The following is a 23,227-nucleotide window of genomic DNA, read 5'->3' on the forward strand; positions in this document are numbered from 1 at the left end:
AATGCAGGCAAGAAACGGAACTTCCTATCTTTATATCAGAGTTTGGAAAGTTATTTCGGATTAGTTCAGAGATCCAAGAAAGTAGAAGTCTCCTTCTTTGGATGTTTTTAAACAGAGGCTGAATGGGCATCTGTCAGGGATGCACTGATTGTGTGTTCCTGCATAAGAAAGGGTTGGACTGGATGGCCCTTGAGTTCTCTCTCAGCTATTCTATGATTTTGTAAGACTGTAAAATGTGGTCGGCACAAGGAATAAATGCATGTGTTGTGGATTGTTCCTTTAGTATTCCTAGAATGACTGCAGGGACGTAGCCAGGATTTTGGGAAGGGGGGGGGGGGGTCCAGACTAAGTGCCACCATTTTGAGATGCTAAGACCCCCCCAAGACACAAAATGTAGGAAAAATGTAGGACATGATGCACGACAAAATGTAGGACAAATTGTAGGATGTTCAAAAATGGAAAACACACCCAACTAAAAGCCAAAAACATTAATAAAAAACAATATAAATTCATGTTTCTCAGTCATGCTCAAAATGGAGAACATTTTGACATTCTTCCTGGATAGGAGGTTGGGATATAGCTTTGTGTGTTAGACTAGGAGGAACTTCCTGAGAGTAAGGGCTGTTCAACAGTGGAACACACTCCTTCCTCAGAGTGCAGCAGAGTCTCCTTCTTTGGAGGTCTTTAAGCAGAGGCTGGATGACCATCTGTCAATGGGGATGTTTTGATTGAGAGTTCCTGCATGGCAGAATAAAGGGGTTGGACTGGGTGGCCCTTGCAGTCTCTTCCAACTCTAGGATTCTATGACTCTGGAGACCAGGATTCAATGAAAATCTGATTCTCTCCATCAGAGAAGGCTAAATATCTTACATGGGGTATGTGTCGATGATATGGCTTATGTATGCATCATGTCCAAATTGTGCGGTGCACAAGGGATATCACAGCGCTTGTCATGCTCTCTCAGCCTTAAGGGAAGGTGAAGGCAAATCCCTGAAAACCATTGGGCAAGTCACATTCTCTCAGCCTCAGAGGATGGCAAAGTCAAACCCTCTCTGAACAAACCTCCCAAGAAAACCTCTTGAAGGCACACACTCGCACACACCCAAGTCACCAAAGGCAAACTCTCTGAACAAACCAAGAAAACCCACTAGGCAAGGAAGTCACACACTCTCAGCCTCATGGAAAGGCTGGCAAAGGCAAACTCTCTGAACAAACCAAGAAGACCCACTAGGCAAGGAAGTCACATGCTCTCAGCCTCAAGGAAAGGCTGGCAAAGGCACACTCTCTGAACAAACCAAGAAGACCCACTAGGCAAGGAAGTCACACACTCTCAGCCTCAAGGAAAGGCTGGCAAAGGCATACTCTCTGAACAAATCAAGAAAACCCACTAGGCAAGGAAGTCACACACTCTCAGCCTCATGGAAAGGCTGGCAAAGGCAAACTCTCTGAACAAACCAAGAAGACCCACTAGGCAAGTAAGTCACACGCTCTCAGCCTCAAGGAAAGGCTGGCAAAGGCAAACTCTCTGAACAAACCAAAAAGACCCACTAGGCAAGGAAGTCACACGCTCTCAGCCTCAAGGAAAGGCTGGCAAAGGCAAACTCTCTGAACAAACCAAAAAGACCCACTAGGCAAGGAAGTCACACGCTCTCAGCCTCAAGGAAAGGCTGGCAAAGGCACACTCTCTGAACAAACCAAGAAGACTCACTAGGCAAGGAAGTCACACGCTCTCAGCCTCAAGGAAAGGCTGGCAAAGGCAAACTCTCTGAACAAACCAAAAAGACCCACTAGGCAAGGAAGTCACACGCTCTCAGCCTCAAGGAAAGGCTGGCAAAGGCACACTCTCTGAACAAACCAAGAAGACTCACTAGGCAAGGAAGTCACACGCTCTCAGCCTCAAGGAAAGGCTGGCAAAGGCACACTCTCTGAACAAACCAAGAAGACTCACTAGACAAGGAAGTCACACGCTCTCAGCCTCATGGAAAGGCTGGCAAAGGCACACTCTCTGAACAAATCAAGAAAACCCACTAGGCAAGGAAGTCACACACTCTCAGCCTCATGGAAAGGCTGGCAAAGGCAAACTCTCTGAACAAACCAAGAAGACCCACTAGGCAAGTAAGTCACACGCTCTCAGCCTCAAGGAAAGGCTGGCAAAGGCAAACTCTCTGAACAAACCAAAAGACCCACTAGGCAAGGAAGTCACACGCTCTCAGCCTCAAGGAAAGGCTGGCAAAGGCACACTCTCTGAACAAACCAAGAAGACCCACTAGGCAAGGAAGTCACACGCTCTCAGCCTCAAGGAAAGGCTGGCAAAGGCACACTCTCTGAACAAACCAAGAAGACTCACTAGGCAAGGAAGTCACACGCTCTCAGCCTCAAGGAAAGGCTGGCAAAGGCAAACTCTCTGAACAAACCAAAAAGACCCACTAGGCAAGGAAGTCACACGCTCTCAGCCTCAAGGAAAGGCTGGCAAAGGCACACTCTCTGAACAAACCAAGAAGACTCACTAGGCAAGGAAGTCACACGCTCTCAGCCTCAAGGAAAGGCTGGCAAAGGCAAACTCTCTGAACAAACCAAAAAGACCCACTAGGCAAGGAAGTCACACGCTCTCAGCCTCAAGGAAAGGCTGGCAAAGGCAAACTCTCTGAACAAACCAAGAAGACCCACTAGGCAAGGAAGTCACACACTCTCAGCCTCAAGGAAAGGCTGGCAAAGCAGGATGTTTTGAAATTCCTCCTGGGCAGAAAAGTAGGACGTGTCCTGGATAAAGGATGATGTCTGGTCACCCTGATAAAATGGAGGATGTTTTGACATTGCTCCTGGGTTGAAATGTGTGCCGTATCCTGGATAAAGGAGGACGTGTGTTATCCTACCAAAAATGGAAGACATTTTTACATTCATCCAGGCCAGAGGGTTGAAACATAGGACACGTCCTAGAAAAGGAGGACATCTGCTCATCTTACAAAAAATGAGGACTTTTGAAATTCCTTCTAGGCAGAAGTCTGAAATGTAGGATGTGTCCTATAGCCATGAGCCAGAAAAGAGCCAAGCCTCAATATCTGGACCCCAGAACATACTCTAACTCCCAGAATTCCATAGCAATGAGCCAGAATAGAGCCAAGCCTGGATATCTGGACCCCGGAACATACTCTAACTCCCAGAATCCCAAAGCCATGAGCCAGAAAGGAGCCAAGCCTCAATATCTGGACCCCAGAACATACTCCAACTCCCAGAATTCCATAGCCATGAGCCAAATGGAGCCAAGCGTCAATATCTGGACCCCAGAGCATACTCCAACTCCCAGAATTCCATAGCCATGAGCCAGAATGGAGCCAAGCGTCAATATCTGGACCCCAGAGCATACTCTAACTCTCAGAATTCCATAGCCAAGAGCCACAAAAGAGTTAAATCGCTGGTTATTTCTTGAGTGTGGATGCAGCCTGATGCAGCCTCCTGTCCCTCCCTCCCTCTCCTCCAGGGCTTTTTGGCTCCTCCCCCTCAGGCCCCGCAAAAAGTTTAGGGGCGGGCACTGGTCAGGAGGAGAGGAAAGGTGCTTGCTGGAGCGTGCGTGTGCCTGCGCACAGCTCCAAACAAACGCCAGGGGCCAGGGCGCCACTTCTGCTCCTCATGAAGCCAAGAGGACAGCAAGTGGGGCTCTCTCTGGAGTTTGATTGGGTTGGGTGTGCGCGCATGCGCGTGCGCGCTCCAACAAGCACCCTTTTCTCTCCTGCTTAAGGGGGGGGATCCGGACCCCTGAACCCCCCCCCCCTTAGCTACGTCCCTGATGACTGTTCTTGATAACTATCAACAACTCATTACTCAGGTGGATAACATTCTGCTTCACCCTCTTCTGCCAGTTCTGCAGCAATTGAAGTGAATGCTTTGCCTTCTAAAGAGACCACTACCTCCTCCACCACCAGAACTAAGGACCACATGGAGCATCTCTTGCCACTGGTCTGTTTCCCAGGCAGCACATGTGGTTTGAGGCCCCACCAAGGGACATACAGCCACTGAGATCACCAGCTGGGGCCATCTGTGATGTTTCCTGGTGGCTCAGAAGGCACACCAAGCCTCCCCTCGACTACTAAACTAGGCTTACTGTGGTCAACTATGCCAAGCCTATTCCATGCAGACATGCCAGGCATCCTATTGACGGCCTCATCCAGACAACTAACCCTACTCTACATAAAGCCTCCTCTGGGCCACCTTGCATGGCTTCCTACAACCATGCGAAGCAAGACTCTTCCAGCTAAGCAAATCATACTTCTCACATCATGTTTGTTTCAGTTTAGAAAGCTGAAAGAGGGACATTACAACCCCATTTTTTAAAAAGCTGTTTTTAACTTGAAAAAACATTTTTTGTCTGTCACTAACACATAATATTTTCCTTCCTTCCTATCTTTCCTTCTTTCGTTGGTGGTAACAGCTCTGTTCACTTATGAAGACTGCCATGAAGGGAATCAGAGCATAACTTAATTATTTATTCATTACATTTATAATTCATGTTTCTTGCAATGAAAGACTGCACATATAACACTTCCTCACTCTACACTACAACTTCATAAGGCAGCTCAGGCTGAAAGAGAATAGCTAAATCCATCCATCCAGTCTCATATGTGCCTGTTATTATTGTTATAGTTGTTTGCCTTCAAATTGTTTCCAACTTATGACGACCCTAAGGTGAACCTATCATGGGTTTTTCTTGGCAAGATTTGTTCAGAGGAGGTTTGCCATTGTTATGTGCCAGTCCTATACCCTAGCCACCATTCCACACTGGCTTAAGACATTTCCATACAAACACTTACAGTACTATGATGGAGAGGATGAAGAAGAAGTGCACACTTTCAATTAAATTGCGATAAATCCAAACAACCCAAACAGAGCCTGGATAACTGGAGAGTACTGCCACCCAGCCAGAAATGGCCTCGAAGATAGTTTTGAGGCCTCGGAAAGGACCACATGTTTCAGAAGGCTTCAGCCTGGGAAAAGAAGGAAAAAAATGTGTTTTTTAATATATATATATATATATATATATATATATACACACACACACAATGTTTTTATTATTAATAATGATAGTCATGGTACAATATTATAATTGTTTCATTCTAAATCAGAGATGGTGAACATGTGGCCCTTCAGATATTGCTAGACTAAAACTCCCATTATTCACCATAAATGCTTCCATGAGTGGGTTGATAAAAAGAAGATCTGCACGGATACGAAGGAGCTGTTTCATATAAATGGTCCACCTCACACACTACTGACTGGCAGCCTCTCATCAAACTCTCTGCCTCAAATTAGAATCATAGAATCATAGATTATACACTAGTAGTTATAAATTACTATCCTCAGGCATGGTGGAGGACCCTTTCCTCTAGTATTCAGAATCCTGAAGTTAGATTCAGCCAGCAAAGTGTCTTGGACCACCCTGGCCCAGGACCCCTGGCCTTGCTACTCCACTTCTTTGCCATCTCCTTCAGCTGTCCTCTTTCTGCTAAAGGACAGTGATAGGAAGAAAAGAGTAGCAGCCTTCCTATGGGCTTTCCACCTGAACTGTGGTGCAGATTGGGCCTTGGGGAGAAGGCATGTGAAAGGACACCAACAGCAAGGAAGAAGTGTGGCGCCTTGGGAAGGAGGAACCCTTCCCTTGAGCATCTTGCCCAACAGCTCCGCAAACAGTGGAGCTAAAATAATGAGTACGGCATTAAAGTCACCTGGGCAAAGCAAATTGATTTTTGTACCTCCAGACAGTGATTGCTATGACAGCAAGAACACCTGCAAAGGAGGGGAAAAACAGCAAGAAGACAAAGATGGTGTTCATCTGGGAAGCTCTCCAAGCTTTGCGAGGCGGCTGACAGTTCATCATGAGGCTGACCTTTCAGAACAAAAGAGGAAAATGACAGACATTTCAGGATGCACAATGTGAACTCCACAGGCACTCTGTTGAATCAGATGTGACTTAGTCTCCCTGTACCACCATGCAAAACCTTGCACGCTCCAGATATGCTGATCTACATCAGCAATGGCCATGCCAGCTGAAACAGTGGGAGTTACAGTTGAGGACACCAGGATGGGGAAGGGTTTGTGTGGGATACTTCTACCCCTCTACCTTTCTCCAGGAAAGGGGAGGTGACTATTAGTTTACAGGTGTAAACATGAACCCATTTACCAGGGAATAAAGTCTCATGGATATTAAGGAGATTTCTTTCTAGGTAAACATCTACAGAACTGGGAAAGATTGGACTATTTCATTAAACAAACAAATTTCTACTGAGTCCTAAGAACTTACCTAGAACTGTAAGTGCCTTAACACAGAGAAGCACAGAACTTAAACTTGGCAAGAGGCCTTAGGGAAATATAGCATACCTTTTTCACACAAAATATAATGAAAAATGATATCATCTGAATGGCTGGGAGCAAAGGTGAGAAGAAAATGCCAATCCTGCAGGAAAGAAAAGGGCAGGAAGACCTGATACCAGTTTCTGTTTGTACAATATTAGTTATAAGTAGAAAATAAAGACAAAGAGAGCTGTTATTTCAAAACCTTCTGGAATACAGTTCAGAGCTTGTACTACCGCTTTTAAAAAGGAATCAGTCACAGTTATATTTCCAAGGCCCTTCAAAGAACTTTATTACCAACATAGCTGCAATCTTTTTAAAAAGTAACTATTTTTATCACAATGTCCAGTTACTTTGAGTTATGTATTTTTTTAAAATGAATTATTCAGGTTGTTGGCCTGTGGCCTCTTCCTAGTCCCCTTGCCTCAGATTTTGACTACAGCAGAGCCCAAGTCAACACTTGAACACAGCCATATTCTTCCTTCACCATTTAATTGGACTACATGCCTGCAATTTTAAAAGGAACTCGGCAAAATTAGTAACATTAAAAGAAGGCGTGCTGTGTCCCTCACTGAATTACATTATACTGCACCAGTAAAGGAATTATGTAATTAGAAGTAACTACCTGCATCCAAGCTCTAGGAGTGATTTAAAAGTGCTTTTGGAGATCACAGAGATGTTCTGACAAAGGCTTTCTGAACAGTATTATTTTAACTCACCACGTTAAAGTCTGAGCGTAGATCAAATCCAAAACATTTCGCGCAATATCAAATTCTGGCACGCCAAGTTTTTTACAGCATTTAGTCCCAACGATTCTAAAAGTGGCATGGAATAAATTTGAATTGCAAAGGATATAGTTGTGTGCTTTACAGTGACCTAATGCAACCCTATCACAAGGTTTTCTGGGACTGAATGTGTGTGATTCACCCAAGGCCACTCAGTGGGTTTCTATGGCTGAGCAGGGATTTGAACACTGGTCTCCAGGGTTGTAGTCCAACTCTCAAACCACCACACCCCATTGGTTCTAACCAGGATGTTACTATTTATTTAATTTAGATCCCATCTTTCTCACAAAATAGAACTCAAGGCAGCTCCCAATCCAAGTTAACACAAAGAACTATACATCCAGGGTCTATTATTATTATTATTATTATTATTATTAACCATTATTTATAAAGGTCTACAAGCAGGGAAGAGCACTGTCTAACAGCTCCTCTTGCTGCTGAACTAGCCATTGGTCATATACTCAGAATTTTAAAGCTAGTAACACTACAATGATCCTCCTTACACAAGGAGCTGGGGATGTTCAGCCTGGAGAAAAGAAGATTAAGAGGTGATATGATAGCCCTGTTTAAATATTTGAAGGGATGTCATATTGAGGAGGGAGTAACCTTGTTTTCTGCTGCTCCAGGGAACAGGACCTGGAGCAATGGATGCAAGCTACAGGAAAAGAGATTCCACCTCAACATTAGGAGGCACTTCCTGACAGTAAGGGCTATTCCACAGTGGAGCACACACTCCTTCCTCGGAGTGTAGTTGAGTCTCCTTCCTTGGAAGTTTTTAAGCAGAGGCTGGATGACCATCTGTCAGGAATGCTTTGATTTAGATTTCCTGCATGGCAGATGGGGGTTGGACTGGGTGGCCCTTGCCGTCTCTTCCAACTCTCCGATTCTATGATTCTACCTGGTGACCCATTGTAATGGGGTTAGTGGGTATCAGCCTTCTAGCAAAACATAGTAGATCAAAGGGAATCTATCCATCCTTGAACTAAACCATCTCAAAATTTCAGATTCCCCTTTGTAGTGAAAAAATATATAATAAGCACAGAAGGACAACATGAGCACAGAGAAGTGAAAACATACCGTTGTAAAAACTCTCCAAAAAAAGAACCCAGTAGGCAACAGATGAAGTCAGCCACAAGCAATCTGTATATATCCTGGCCAACCAGGGTTTCCCAGCACTAGTAAGATGTGAGGGAAAGAATCAGTTAGAAAACAGAACACCTCTCCCTAACACTTGCTTCTATAAAGTCCCACAGCCTGAGTAAAGGAATACCTTAAGGACCAAAATACGGAAGAAGAATGAAGAAATGCTCAGTTTAGGAGATTATGCTCTATTCTGGCACAGGTCAGATAGCAATGCAAAAGTCACATGAATTCTCCTAGGCAGCCTGCACAACATATGGTGGCCCAGGGGCCGCATGCAGCCCACCAAGGGATTCTGGGCGGCCCATGAGGATGTGGAATGGCTCAAGTCTCCTCCACCGCTTGGCCTCCTCCTGAGGAGGGGGTTAGGTAGAGGAGGAGGAGGAAGGGTGAATGCTCACCCTGCAAGGCTCCTCTGCCAAGGAGGAGGACAGTTGCCCTGCAAGGCTCCTCCACTGTTCAGCTTTCTTCCAAGGAAAAGGCTGGGTTGAGGAGGAGGAAGGGAAGGACGGGCAAATGAGCCAGAGTGGCGTCATCATGGCACGCGCCGTGTAAATGGAAGTGTACCAAAATGGTGCCCTGGGGGAGGAGTCACAGCATCGAGCATGTGGATGTTCCGCCATGACTCTGCCCACAGGCCAGCACAAAGTGCTGGTCTCTATCCCCCCTAAATGTCCATGTGGGTTGAGTCTAAAGCAAAGGAAAGATCTTTTATTACAGTCATAGACCAGAATTAAAAGGACAATCAATTAAAAACTTCTAAAAACATAAACAAAAGGATATATATAAACAAACATTGTTGCACTATATAAAACTATATCAAACACATTATCCATGGAATTATGAAACCCAAATAGATCTTTATTATTGTGGTTATTATTCATTATTCTGTTATTTGACCCAAGCTTTGAAGCTGTCTTCCAAGGTGGATGGAGGTGGTAGCTCAATGAACCTGTGTGGGCAAGCATTATGCTTAGGGTTGCCATAACCTGGCTGCAACCGGAAACCGGTTTTGGCAGCCCAGGGCCCCTCCCGTCCCGGGTGCCACCAAAAACCGGGACAACCCCGGTTGCAGCGCTTGACCGCGCTGCCCTCCTCCTCCTCCACTGAGCAGAGGAGGAAGAGGAGGGCCGCGCAGCCTGGGGCGGAGGAGGCGAAGGGGGAAGCCCCGCTCCACCCTCCTCGCCTCCCTGCGCCACGTAGCCTACAGAGCAGGTCTTCGGGACCCCTGCCACTCATAGCTTTTGCCTGCCCACATCGGTATATATACCCTGTAACAGGCATTACCTTTCAGGTTACAGTGAGAAAAGAAAAAAAGGCCATAAATTGTTCATGTTTCACTGGGAGTCTAAATGCCTCATCTTTTAAATGTATACTGCATTGGTATTCTTGTAATTCTTTATCACAGGATCGTTTTTGAGGCCCTAAACACCTTTACTTGTAATATGCAAATTTCTCCCGAAGCTGACCAATGGAAAAGAAGCAATCAGCCCTCCACTTGGGTTGGTTTTCAATGGCTTGGTGAAGGAAGAGTTTTTGCCTTGCTTGTAAATAGGAAGGGCTTTGGGGTAGCAAAAGGCTGCAGAAATAGTTTGACCCCCCCCCCTTAAACATCCTTGGCTCAGTGCTATGGGCTTATGGGAATTGTAGTTTCTTGTGGCACCAGAGCTCTCTTGAAAAAAGGAGGCTGAATGGTCCACAGAGCTACAGTTCCCAGGATTCCATAGCCTTGAGGAGGAGGAGGAGGAGGAGGAGGAGGGGGGGGAGCAGAAGGAGGAGGAGGAGGAGGAGGGGGGGAGCAGAAGGAGGAGGAGGAGGAGGAGGAGGAGGAGGAGGAGGGGGGAGCAGGAGGAGGGGGAGGAGGAGGGGGAGCAGAAGGAGGAGGAGGAGGAGGGGGGGAGCAGGAGGAGGAGGAGGGGGGAGCAGAAGGAGGAGAAGGAGGAGGAGGAGGAGGGGGGAAGCAGAAGGAGGAGGAGGAGGAGGAGGAGGGGGAGCAGCAGGAGGAGGAGGAGGAGGAGGAGGAGGAGGGGGGAGCAGAAGGAGGAGGAGGAGGAGGAGGAGGAGGAGGGGGGAGCAGAAGGAGGAGGAGGAGGAGGAGGAGGAGGGGGAGCAGAAGGAGGAGGAGGAGGAGGAGGAGGAGGGGGGAGCAGGAGGAGGAGGAGCAGGAGGAGGAGGGGAGGAGCAGAAGGAGGAGGAGGAGGAGGAGGAGGAGGGGGAGGAGGAGAAGGACAGGTTGCATACCTGTAACGGTATTTCTTCGAGTGGTCATCTGCGAATACATACAAATGGGTTTTACTGCGCCTGCGCAGTACTGTCGGAAACTTCTGGAATCACTGGGCAAAGTACACTTTGCAACAAAATGCAACATTTTGGCGGTAGCTCCGCCCACCCGTTATAAGGCCCCTGCCTTCCCGCTCTTTCCCCAGTTCCAAACCTTTTCGCTGCGTACGCGACTTGCAATGAGCCAATCAAGAGCAGGACACTGAGGGGAGGATGGGCAGGATTTGTATGTATTCGCAGATGACCACTCGAAGAAATACCGTTACAGATATGCAACCTGTCCTTCTTCTTCGTGGTCTCTGCGAATCATACAAATGGGTTTAGACTGACAAGCTTAAGTAAGCGGTGGAGGGAGTGTCCTGAAACCAGGTGTGGTTCAAACATTATGGTTTATTGCTCCCAATAAAGTTATTAACTCAATGGACTTGTGTACAGTCATTTTAGAAGTAACCCAAAACCTGTATAACAGGCATCATAACCCTGCATCAGCAAACAGTGCATAACAGTTAGAAATTGCATAACAACAATGCAGTAATGCAAACAGGTAACCTGCATGAAAGCTTTGCATCCGCAAAGAAGAATACCGGTTAAAGAGTTGTATATATACAATACAGCAAATATACAGTCAAACCCTGCATGATGGAAGGGGTGGCGAGGAAAGAATGCATACGATTGGACCAAGGCAAACATTGCAATCACTTATCAGCAACATAACAGCGTACATTGGATCACCTTAATGTAGCCCTGAAACCAGTACAGCTCTTCCAAACGCTGCGTCACGTTTGGCCCTAGTGTCCAGCCTATAATGCTTAATAAATGTCATTGGCTGGGACCAAACCGCAGCTTTGCACACATCCTCCAAGGGGACCCCAGTCAAAAAGGCAGAGGATGCAGCCACCGCCCTGGTTGAATGCGCCCGTACCCTGGCGGGAAGAGGTCTGCCCAACAGTTCATAGCAGAGGTGGATGGTTTCCGCCACCCATTTTGAAAACCTCTGCGGCGATACCGGCAGACCCCTCTTCGGTTCCGAGTAGCACTGGAACAGTATCTCGGATCGGCTCGAACCCGACGTTCTGTCCAAGTAGAAGGCCAAGGCCCTCCTAATGTCCGGTGTATGCACAGTCCATTCGACCTCTGTTACTGGGTTCAAGGCCAGGGTAGGCAACACAATGTCCTGACATAAGTGAAAAGCCGACACCACCTTTGGCAAGAAGGTGATGTCGGTACAGAGGACCACTCTGTCCCTATGAAATCTTAAGAAGGGCTGGTCCCTCCGTAAGGCACAAAGTTCACCCGCACGGCGGGCAGACGCGATGGCCACAAGGAAGGCGGTCTTCCAGGTTAAAAGTCTCAAGTCCGTAGTGGCCATCGGTTCGAAAGGCTTGGACTGCAGGGCTGCCAGCACAATGTCCAAGCTCCAAGCCGGAGTCGGTACCGACATCGGGGGGTAGAGGTTCCCACAACCCTTTAGGAAACCCTTCACTAAGGCATCCCTGAAAAAGGAGGGCCTGCCCTCAAACTGGAAGTGGGAGCAGATTGCAGACAAATAGCACTTGATGGAGGTCAAGCTGAGCCCGGCCTCCAGCAGTGCCATGAGGAACTCCAGCAGCACCGGAGTTGTGACCTCTCCGCCAGGAACTGCAAAAAGTGCTTCCACTTGGAGGCATATGACCTGCGAGTTGAAGGCCTTTGAGCAGCCAGAATCACCCTTCGCACCGAGTCTGGTAAGGCTGCTAAGGGAGGAGCCTCCAAGCCACTAGCGGAAGATGATCGACGTCTGGATGACGAACCCGTCCGTCCTGGATCGTGAGCAGGTCTGGGCGGAGCCAGGTTCTCCTCGACAGATGCAGCAGCGACGGGAACCACAGCTGTCTGGGCCACCACGGTGTGATGAGGATCGCATCCGAGCGGTCTGTGGTCAACTTGGCCACCACCCGGACAATCAGTGGGAATGGGGGGAATGCGTAGAGCATGTCCCCCGACCAATGGAAGGCGAACGCGTCTCCGAGGGAGTTCCTGCTGCGCGTTCTGGAACAGAACTGGGGACAATGTGTGTTGTCATCGGTTGCAAAGAGGTCGATCGAAGGGGTCCCCCATCGATCGAAGATCTCGGCCACTGTCTCTGGATGGAGTCTCCACTCGTGAGAGACTGACGATGTCCTGCTGAGCTGGTCTGCTAGGTCGTTCTCCTCGCCTGGGAGGTGTACAGCCTGGAGCAGGATATTTCTCGGGATGCACCAAGCCCAGATTCGCAGGGTGATGTCCAGCAACGTATTTGACTTGGTGCCCCCTTGCTTGTTGATATAGAAGAGCACCGTTGTATTGTCCGTTCTGAGAAGGACTACCTTGCTGGTCACAGTCTCTTCGAAGGCTCTCAAGGCCTTTTCTACTGCCAGCATCTCCAACGCGTTGATGTGGAGGTATCTTTCGTCTACTGACCACTTTCCCCTCACGCTGAGGTCGAGAAGGTGAGCTCTCCAACCCTCCAAGGATGCATCCGTCGTCAGGGTTAGCTCTGGCTGAGGCGGGCAAAAAGGTAAGCCTGCGCAGACGTTTTGGGAATCTTGCCACCACGTGAGGGAGGATGCGACGGGCCTCGGGATCGTGAGCCATCTGAGGGGAGGGTCCGACGCTGGGTTGAATACCGAGAGGAACCACCTTTGGAGAGGTCGAAGCCGGAGTCTTGCCCACGGTGTCACGAAGGTGGTCGAGGCCATATGGCCTAGAGCTACCTGGACGTCTCTGGCCCTGATCCGCCTGTGCGTCATGAGAGGCCTGATTGAGGATTGCAGTGCCAGGAAACGGTCCCCAGGAAGGTATGCGATGCAAGAGTCGGAGTCGAGGACCGCCCCGATGAAACGTACTTGTTTGGAGAGCGTGAGGCAAGATTTTTCTAGGTTTACTATTAGTCCCAGGGACCTGAGCATCGTCAACGTGAAGTCGATGGAGTCCAGGAGGTCGGCCTCTGAATCGGCTGCCAGGAGCCAGTCGTCTAGGTAAGGGAAGACTCTGTAACCCCTTTGATGGAGATATGCTACCACCGGCGCCATGCACTTCGTGAAGACCCTTGGAGCCGTAGCCAAACTGAAGGGGAGGACGTTGTAGTGATAAGCGTTGGAGCCGACGGCGAAGGTGAGGAATCTCCTGTGGGACTCCCGAATTCCTATGTGGAAATAGGCGTCCTTGAGGTCGATCGTGGCAAACCAGAGTCCCTGGTGAAGGAGGGGCAGAATGGAAGACAGGGTTACCATTCGGAAACGACGGTATCGAAGGAAAGAGTTCAAGTCCCTGAGGTCTAAGATAGGTCTGATCCCGCCGTCCGGCTTTGGGACCGTAAAGTATCTTGAAAAAAAGGCTCCCTTCAAGTCGTCCCACTGGACTGAAGAGATGGCCCCTTTTGCTACCAGAGCGCGCACTTCGTCGAGAAGGGTGTCCAAGGGTAGGGTTGACAGAAATTTCCCCTTAGGGGGAAGAGATTCGAATTCGAGGGCATAACCCCTACGGACGATGTTAAGTGCCCAAGAGTCTGTCATGATGGAAGCCCAGGTGTTAAAGAAGGGCTGCAGAATATCTAGGAAGAATGGAGCGGGGACGAAGTGCGCTGGTACCCTTCAAGACCTTTTCTTGGCCTGGTCGCTATCCGGCCTGCGGCCCTTCCGGTAACGAGGGGGACCGCTGCGCCTGCCAGAGGAGGAAGAGGATTGCAAAGGGTACCTGGAACGCTGGGACCCCTGTTGCTGATACTGACGGTCCTGGCCTGCCGGTCTAAAGGACTGACCTTGAGGCTGCCAGGGGCGTTGCTTCTTCCGGAACGGAACCGATGCCGATGAAGACATGCCGTGTTTCTTGGCAGCCACTTTCATCTTGAATTTCCGGTTCAGCCGGTCGTCCGTATCTGCATGGAATAGGCCCGAGCCGTTGAGGGGCATCTCCTCAATGGCTGCCTTCACTCCCGGATTGAGATCTGATCCGCGAAGCCAGGCATGGCGGCGAAGAGCCATCGATGCTGACATGGCTCTACCCGCGCAGTCAGTCACATTTCTTGACGCCGTGATGAGCCAGCCCCCAATGGAGTGTGTCTCATCCCTTATCTCGACAAGCTTCCTCTGCGTGTCATCCGGGACGTCTGGGATAAGCGGCGAGATCTCCTCCATGAGCGACTGCACATATGCGCCCATACATGCCATGTAGTTCACGGCCTTGACAGCCAGGGATGTGGCGGAGTAGGCTTTTTTGGCCAGGCCATCTATTTTACGGGCCTCACGGTCCACGGGAGAGGTGGCCTGCTTGTGAGTGGAGGCGACCTGAGCCCCCTCCATGATGGCGGAATTCTGCCTAGGATGGGTGGACAGCCAAGCGCGGCTCGCGGGGGTGACGCGGTACAAAGATTCCACCTTGCGCGAAGTCCCAGTCAAGGAAGCAGGGTTCTCCCAAGACCTCTTCAGGATTGTCTCCAAAGAAGGCAGAAGAGGAATGGATGGAGGCATTGGGACGCGCCCATGGACTCGGTGTTCGACTGGGTCCCGGGCCGACTCATCTGGGTAGGCGAGCTCGATGTCCAGGGCCCTGGTCATCTTAATGACATGTTCCGCAAAGGACCAAAGATCATCCGTAGGCGAGGCAGGCTCCGGGTGGTGCATGTCCTGAGGAGAGTCCTGAGGGGATAGTTCGTCGTCGGACTGGTAGGCCAATGAGGGGACTATCTCCAGGTCGGATTCTGTGTCAGATTGAATCCTCAGATCCTGAACCCTCCCTAGGTCGTGGGCCGTCTGGGCTCTGGGTTCAGTGTGCTTCCCGGCCACCCTGGCTGATTCTGGTCTGGGAGGACCGGATGGCGCCGTAGGTGTTTTAGCCTTGGGAACCTGGCGCCGGCAACCTTCTTTGAAACTACGCAGCGCCGTCTCTCTAGGAACCGCCATATAGTATTTGTCTGCCTCCGAATCATAGAATACATCGGGGTCGTTGGGTTGGACCTCCGATGCGCGCCTGGGTGACGAACGCGGCACTGGAGTGGGGGAACGCCGTCCACCCGTAACGGAGTCCTCATCTCCCGAGTCTTCTACTGGGATCACGACGAGTCCAGGAGAACTTGGGGCTACCTCGCTTTCCATCCGTCGAGGCGAGAGATGTTGGATGAGCTCCTCCCGAGCTCGAGAAGGAGGTGGCGAAGGCTGCGATGCAGGGACCGGTGTCCTGGGCACTCGGTCCGGAGATCGGTTTGGAGACCGGTGTTTGGAGCCCGAAGAGTGGCTTGACTTCTTGGGAGGCTTTGCCGAAGCGGTAGAGTCCTTGGAAGTGCCATCATGGGTCTTCTTCTTTTTGTGGGCTATCGGCATGGGCTCAGGAACGTTATCCTTCCTCTTGGAGCCTTTGGGAGCTTCAGGAGGGAAAAAGGGGTTGTCCTCCAACTCTACGAGCGCCGACCTGGGGGTCTTATCTCTGGATCCAGAAGAGGAACAGCTCGGTCCCGCGGTTCCCGGTTCCGAAGGGCTAGGTGCCGGGACGGAAACCTCCTTGTGTTTGGAGGACTTCTTCACAGGGTCGCCCGCCTTTTTGGATGGAACGGACTCCTCCCGGCCAGAAACCGATCTTGCAGCCGAAGTAGACCCAACTGGAGAAGCAGCAGCCGCTGCAGCCTCAGACCCCAACTTTTTGTGGGGGTGTTTAGAGGACTTGTCGGTGGTACTGGGCCTGTCTGGGCCGTGGACCACTTGCGGAGACTTGCCGGTGGCTCTGGGCTTATCCGGGCCATGGGCCGCCGAGGAAGAAGGCTGGGCAGGAGCCGGGGGCGCCGAAACGGCACTGGATGGGCTGTCCCGGGGCTTGGAGACCAGGGAAATAGTGGAAGGTGAGGGGGCTGATGCCGGACGGGAAGCCTCCCCGTGCACCTTACCCTGTGCTATCGCCGAGGTCAAGCGGGACTCCCGATTTTTTCTCGCTTGGGACATCATGGACTTGCAGAGTTGACAAGCCTTCATGTCGTGGTCCTTCCCCAAGCAGAGCAAGCAAGACGAATGCGGGTCCTGAACAGGGAGTTTGCCCCCGCAGACGTCACACTTCTTCAATGGAGGTGACATTATTCCGAAGACGTTGACGGAGTCAGACGGTCCGAGGTCGCAGCACAATGGGGAAGAACAGCAGAAGAATGGTCAAGCACAGTCCGAGGTCGAAGTACAATGTGGAAAGCTAGACAGGAATGGTCAAGAACGGTCCGAAGTCAGATAGCCAGTGATTCAATGGAGAAGAGTGATGAGCGAAGTTCCAACAGTAGCCAACGCGGCGGAAAGAAGGAACTGGGGAAAGAGCGGGAAGGCAGGGGCCTTATAACGGGTGGGCGGAGCTACCGCCAAAATGTTGCATTTTGTTGCAAAGTGTACTTTGCCCAGTGATTCCAGAAGTTTCCGACAGTACTGCGCAGGCGCAGTAAAACCCATTTGTATGATTCGCAGAGACCACGAAGAAGGGGGAGGAGGAGGAGGGGGGAGCAGGAGGAGGAGGAGGAGGGGGGAGCAGGAGGAGGAGGAGGAGGAGGAGGAGGAGGAAGAGGGGGGAGCAGAAGGAGGAGGAGGAGGAGGAGGAGGAAGTGGTAAGTGGCCAGAGGCCTCAAGTTTTTTTTAATTTTATTTTGCGTGCTTTTAATGCTAACAAGTCTCCCTTGCTTTGACAATGATAGTGTGATGATGATGATGATGATGATGATGATGATATGAGTCAGCTTGAGAGGCATGCAGGCACTGTTTCAGAAGCTGAGAGAGTGTGACTTTCCAAAGTGACTTTTCTGTGTGTTTTTGGTTCTTTAATGGTGATATTGATATCAGCAAGCCTCTGAGGCAAGGCCAATGTAAACTGCTGTGATTTTTACAATCTCATGCGCAGTGAAGAAAAACCACAGTCCCTTGACCAAGTACACACTTCTGAGAAGTATAGTTGGTGCAAGAAACCTGAAATGGCAAATCCACTTTTTGTGAAACCACCTTAACATGTTCAATATGCATAGCCATGTTAAACCATGCTAAGTCCTTAAAGACCTTCACTGGCTGCCTATTCGCTTCCAGGCGCAATACAAGGTGTTGGTTATTACTTATAAAGCCCTAAATGGCTTGGGCCCAGGGTACTTGGAGGACCGCCTCTCTCCGTACAATCCGCCCCGCACACTCAGATCAACCGGGAAGAAATTGTTAAGAGTTCCGGAGGTCAGATTAGTTACTACCACCAGGAGGGCCTTCTCTACCTTGGCCCCTAACCTCTGGAACTCGCTTCCCGATGAGCTCCGCTCGGCCACCTCACTGAACCAATTTAAGAAGGGGTTAAAAACACACCTCTTTGAGCAGGCATACCCCTGACTCCTGACTCCTGACCCCCTCGTCAGCACTGCTGAGCTGGCACGAGATGTGATTTTATTGCTGTAGTTGGTTTTTTTGATGCTTTGTATTTTGATGGTTTTATATTGTATATGCACATGCTGTTAACCGCTTTGATTTTTAGAAAAGTGGTATATAAATAAAAATTTTATTATTTATTTATTAAGTGTTAAACCCAACAAGGGGTTTGGTTATGCAATAAGCCTCTGAAATATGCAAGAGGCCATGTTAAAATAAAGCCATGTTCAATGCCCAAATGTGCTGTTTGGAATGGGGGGGGGTGGCCAGAAAGGGAAGTACATTTCTGCCATCTGTTTAGGAATAATGCCCAAATGTCCTCCATTTTGATCATGCCTAAGAAACATGCATTTCTATTAACATTTTTTAAAAATCATCAATTTTTTTCGTGTGTCCTCCATTTTGAAAATGTTGCCCTACATTTGTCCTACATTTGTCCTGGTTTGGAGGTCCTGACTTATGGCAACCCTAATTATGCTTCACTTCTGTGATATAAGAGCTCAGCCATAGAAACTCAGTAGAAAGAAGTAGTTTTTGTGGGTTTTTTGGGCTATGTGGCCATGTTCTGGAAGAGTTTTGCCGGCATCTGTGCTGGCATCTTCAGAGAATGCTGACCTGGAAGAGAGAGAGAGAGAGAGTGTGTATTGTGTGATCCTGGATAAGGAGGAGTGATTCCCATGTTAATCTGTTGATGGTGGGGCCTCAGGTTAGGAGGATATGCAAAAGAGGATTAGTGTCTGCTAATTGGTGGTCATTGTCTGCTGTGATCATATACTGTGTGATCTTGGACCAGGAATAAACTCTTCTAGAACATGGCCACATAGCCCAAAAAACCCACAAAAAACTATGGATGCCGGCCATGAAAGCCTTCGACTTCACAGTAGAAAGAAGGTTAAGTTAGAAGCCTGCTCCCTGGCATACTGGCTTTCTGTGTGCAGGCTTTTTGAGGTGGGAGTTTTGGTGGAACATTTGATCAGTCTGAAGTCATTGCAATCCAACACAGACATCTACCACCTTAGCTGCTCTTTGGAAGCTCAGGCACTGAAGATGGTCTTGTGCTCTCCTGTCATGTATTTCTAGCAATACACAAATAAAGTTAAAACCTTACCTCTGCATTTGAGAGGGCCACTTTGTTAAGCCAATAGTTGCAGAGAATCCCAATTATAGATACTTTCAGAATAATGTTCCTGTAAAAAAGGGAGTGGAAATCAAAAAGGACATCTCTGTTCATAAAAACAGAACGTTTCCTATTCCCTTCTATGGCAAGAATACAAAGAGAGAAGTTCTCTGTTCAGAACTCTCACAACCTCCTTTCAGGGGGGAGATTAGGGAATTGAGGTCCAAACAATAACTTTTCAAGGTACTGTCTGTATTATACCCTTCCCCATTTTGGAGTCCTTCAGAGGTGTTGGACTATAACTTCTCTTCCCCCAAGCTTGCATGGGTTTCCCAAGTAGGCTCCCATAAAATAAATGAACAACCCCAGCCCAAACTTAAGTGTCTGCAAAGGTTGCTCTGTCTATCTCTGTCAGAGGGAGCCATCAGGCAGACCAGCAACATCTTGGACTGCCTGAAGGAAGAGGCCCCTCCCTCCTCAACTGTCATCTCGGCCTCAGAGGGAGCCATCAGGCAGACCCAGCAACATCAGGGACTGCCTGAAGGAAGAGGCCCCTCCCTCCTCAACTGTCATCTCGGCCTCAGAGGGAGCGATCAGGTAGACCAGCAACATCAGGGACTGCCTGAAGGAAGAGGCCCCTCCCTCCTCAACTGTCATCTCGGCCTCAGAGGGAGCCATCAGGCAGACCCAGCAACATCAGGGACTGCCTGAAGGAAGAGGCCCCTCCCTCCTCAACTGTCATCTCGGCCTCAGAGGGAGCGATCAGGTAGACCAGCAACATCAGGGACTGCCTGAAGGAAGAGGCCCCTCCCTCCTCAACTGTCATCTCGGCCTCAGAGGGAGCCATCAGGCAGACCCAGCAACATCAGGGACTGCCTGAAGGAAGAGGCCCCTCCCTCCTCAACTGTCATCTCGGCCTCAGAGGGAGCCATCAGGCAGACCAGCAACATCAGGGACTGCCTGAAGGAAGAGGCCCCTCCCTCCTCAACTGTCATCTCGGCCTCAGAGGGAGCCATCAGGCAGACCCAGCAACATCAGGGACTGCCTGAAGGAAGAGGCCCCTCCCTCCTCAACTGTCATCTCGGCCTCAGAGGGAGCGATCAGGCAGACCAGCAACATCAGGGACTGCCTGAAGGAAGAGGCCCCTCCCTCCTCAACTGTCATCTCGGCCTCAGAGGGAGCCATCAGGCAGACCCAGCAACATCAGGGACTGCCTGAAGGAAGAGGCCCCTCCCTCCTCAACTGTCATCTCGGCCTCAGAGGGAGCGATCAGGCAGACCAGCAACATCAGGGACTGCCTGAAGGAAGAGGCCCCTCCCTCCTCAACTGTCATCTCAGCCTCAGAGGGAGCCATCAGGCAGACCAGCAACATCAGGGACTGCCTGAAGGAAGAGGCCCCTCCCTCCTCAACTGTCATCTCGGCCTCAGAGGGAGCCATCAGGCAGACCAGCAACATCAGGGACTGCCTGAAGGAAGAGGCCCCTCCCTCCTCAACTGTCATCTCGGCCTCAGAGGGAGCCATCAGGCAGACCCAGCAACATCAGGGACTGCCTGAAGGAAGAGGCCCCTCCCTCCTCAACTGTCATCTCGGCCTCAGAGGGAGCGATCAGGCAGACCAGCAACATCAGGGACTGCCTGAAGGAAGAGGCCCCTCCCTCCTCAACTGTCATCTCGGCCTCAGAGGGAGCCATCAGGCAGACCCAGCAACATCAGGGACTGCCTGAAGGAAGAGGCCCCTCCCTCCTCAACTGTCATCTCGGCCTCAGAGGGAGCCATCAGGCAGACCAGCAACATCAGGGACTGCCTGAAGGAAGAGGCCCCTCCCTCCTCAACTGTCATCTCGGCCTCAGAGGGAGCCATCAGGCAGACCAGCAACATCAGGGACTGCCTGAAGGAAGAGGCCCCTCCCTCCTCAACTGTCATCTCGGCCTCAGAGGGAGCCATCAGGCAGACCCAGCAACATCTTGGACTGCCTGAAGGACGAGACTTCTCCCTCCTTTAACTGTATTTTGTATTGTATTACGATTTTACTGTACACCGCTATGATCATCGCGGAATAGCGGTCTATAAATAAAACATATTATTATTATTATTATTATTATTATTATTATATCTTAACTTTTGTAACAGTCACAAGGCAAATAAAGAATATTAAAGCAAGTGACAATAAGATACACTAAACAAAGGTTTAATAAACCCCATTAGCAAATGGAGAACAAATCATTAAGAGTATGTCTACCCATGCTCTTTAAAACTAAAAGTACAGAGATACTTGGAGAAAAAAAGGGATCTATTTCTGTCACTGAAACATTGGACACAGAATGATATGATTACATCAACATTTTACAGTTTTAAAACCACTAAGCAACGTTTCGATAAACAAAACAAAAAGAACAAAACAGACACGGATTCGTATTGCTTATTTCAGTTCAGAACACTGCTACTACAGTTAAGGTAAAATAAAAGGGTGGATATGGGGATAAGACATACCTGACAATATTGGTATAGATCTGGTGCCTGGGATGAGTGAACTTTTCAACAAAGCCAAAGGAAGAGTAGAAGAATGGTACGATGTGATTGATTAGGCTTACAATTATTGGCAACACCAGTGTGGCAGCTTCACTTTCCAGATTAGTTTTCTTTTCATCTAAAAGAAACTGCAAGGGGATGGAAAGAGATAAAATCTATACACACACGATATGCCCACCATGGGCCCCATCCTGAGGTCCTAAAGGGCTTTTAGAAAGATTCAGATGTGGACTCAATTCAGGTGATTTCTCCCAAAAAAAATCCCTCCAATGCTCAATTTTGTGCCCCTCCCACTGTAGGATATGGCCTTTTCACTATCCCAGTAGGATATGTCCTCAACCAACCTTCCCCAACATATAGTACTGTCTTGCAGACATTGTGTAGTACAGTTCCTAGCAGCCCCAGCAACTGTCTGTAACTGAAGGGAGGGAAATTATGGAGGTTGCAGTCCAAAGTATCTAGAAAGCTATATCTTAAGGAAGACTGTCAAATAAGAGAGTGTTAAAGAATATGCTCTGTTATTTGGCTATTTATTCCTAAAATCATAGGATAAGATATTGGATGCAAAGACAAGAAACATATATAAGAAATTACATCACAGGACTTCACCTCTAAATTGACAAGGGAGATGTGGTAAATGCCAGCACATGAACCAACTGCAGCGCCCAATGAGACAGCCCAAGCCACAAGACGACATGAGATGCGGCAAAGCCTTTGACTTAAAGAAAGTGTCAACGCTCCAGTGCTCGCTTCTGACAAGGTCTCCTTGAATAATAATAATAATAATAATAATAATACATCAGTTCATTATTCTGTGGGTGCTCAAAGAGCTTGGAAAAGTTACTTATGGACTACAGTTCTCAACATCTCCCAACCAAAATGGCCACTCCTCATTGTGGCTATAGAATTCCGGGAACTATGGTCCAAAATAATTACTTTCCAAGTTCTGCATATTTAAGAGCATGAGGTCTGTTAAAAAGCAAAATGAAACTAGATGGGATGTCATACTGAGGAGGGAGCTAACTTGTTTTCTGCCGCTCCGGAGACTAGGACTTGGAGCAATGGATGGAAGCTACAGGAAAAGAGATTCCAGTTCAACATAAGGCCCAAACACACAGCCCTTTTAAGCTGCTGTCTGAGCATCATCAGAGCACAATATTTTGATGCCGTAGGTCACAATGATGCCTTGAAGGCACCCAGAAGTCAGGCAGATGCCCAGATGTGGTGCTTCAAGGTGCTCCAGTGGAGTGGCGTTTATATGCTGCACGCCACTGGAGTGGCTTGATGCTGCCATGGGGCCGTGGCAGGGTGGGAAAACCCGCCTTTCCCCAGGCTGAAGAAGGAGAGGATGTTTTCCGGTCCTTTTTTGACTGGCTTCAAGGTAGATTGGGGCGATGGTGTGTGTTTGCTGTGGCCTCAATCTGTCTTTGGAAGGGACGGCTTCAAGCCGTTCCTTCTGTTTCACCCCTAAGAGGGCAAAGAATGAGTTTCTATATCATGGAGAAAAAAGACCAAGATCTTGTACATAGCAGAACTATGTTTTTTTATAATAAATGCATTACATGTTTTGGGACAAACTCCCTGCCTTCAGAAGCTGGCTCGCTTCATTTAGGCTCATCTCAGCTGTAGAGAGATTAACCTTAATCAGTTATGCA

The 23,227-nt window shown here is 49.1% G+C and overlaps 1 protein-coding gene across 5 annotated transcripts in view; it reads right to left on the minus strand.

Annotated features, from left to right (window-relative positions):
• LOC149306247 (transmembrane channel-like protein 5) overlaps positions 1–23,227 on the minus strand; it is a 60,355-nt gene that overhangs the window by 5,008 nt on the left and 32,120 nt on the right. For 4 of the 5 annotated variants that reach the window (XM_089477111.1, XM_089477116.1, XM_089477113.1 and 1 more), the window contains 8 exons: positions 22,182–22,337; positions 21,534–21,700; positions 19,035–19,113; positions 8,205–8,302; positions 7,062–7,157; positions 6,370–6,445; positions 5,745–5,878; positions 4,806–4,979 (listed from right to left, as the gene is read on the minus strand). In XM_089477111.1, the coding sequence (XP_089333237.1) occupies positions 4,806–4,979; positions 5,745–5,878; positions 6,370–6,445; positions 7,062–7,157; positions 8,205–8,302; positions 19,035–19,113; positions 21,534–21,700; positions 22,182–22,337 (980 nt within the window). The remainder of the gene's footprint in view (positions 1–4,805; positions 4,980–5,744; positions 5,879–6,369; positions 6,446–7,061; positions 7,158–8,204; positions 8,303–19,034; positions 19,114–21,533; positions 21,701–22,181; positions 22,338–23,227) is intronic. The other variant, XM_089477114.1, reaches the window with a different exon arrangement.

The sequence above is a fragment of the Sceloporus occidentalis genome, unplaced genomic scaffold (genome assembly GCF_023333645.1).
Source record: "Sceloporus occidentalis isolate IW3139 unplaced genomic scaffold, rSceOcc1.0.p SCAF_10, whole genome shotgun sequence".
Lineage (NCBI taxonomy): Eukaryota > Metazoa > Chordata > Lepidosauria > Squamata > Phrynosomatidae > Sceloporus > Sceloporus occidentalis.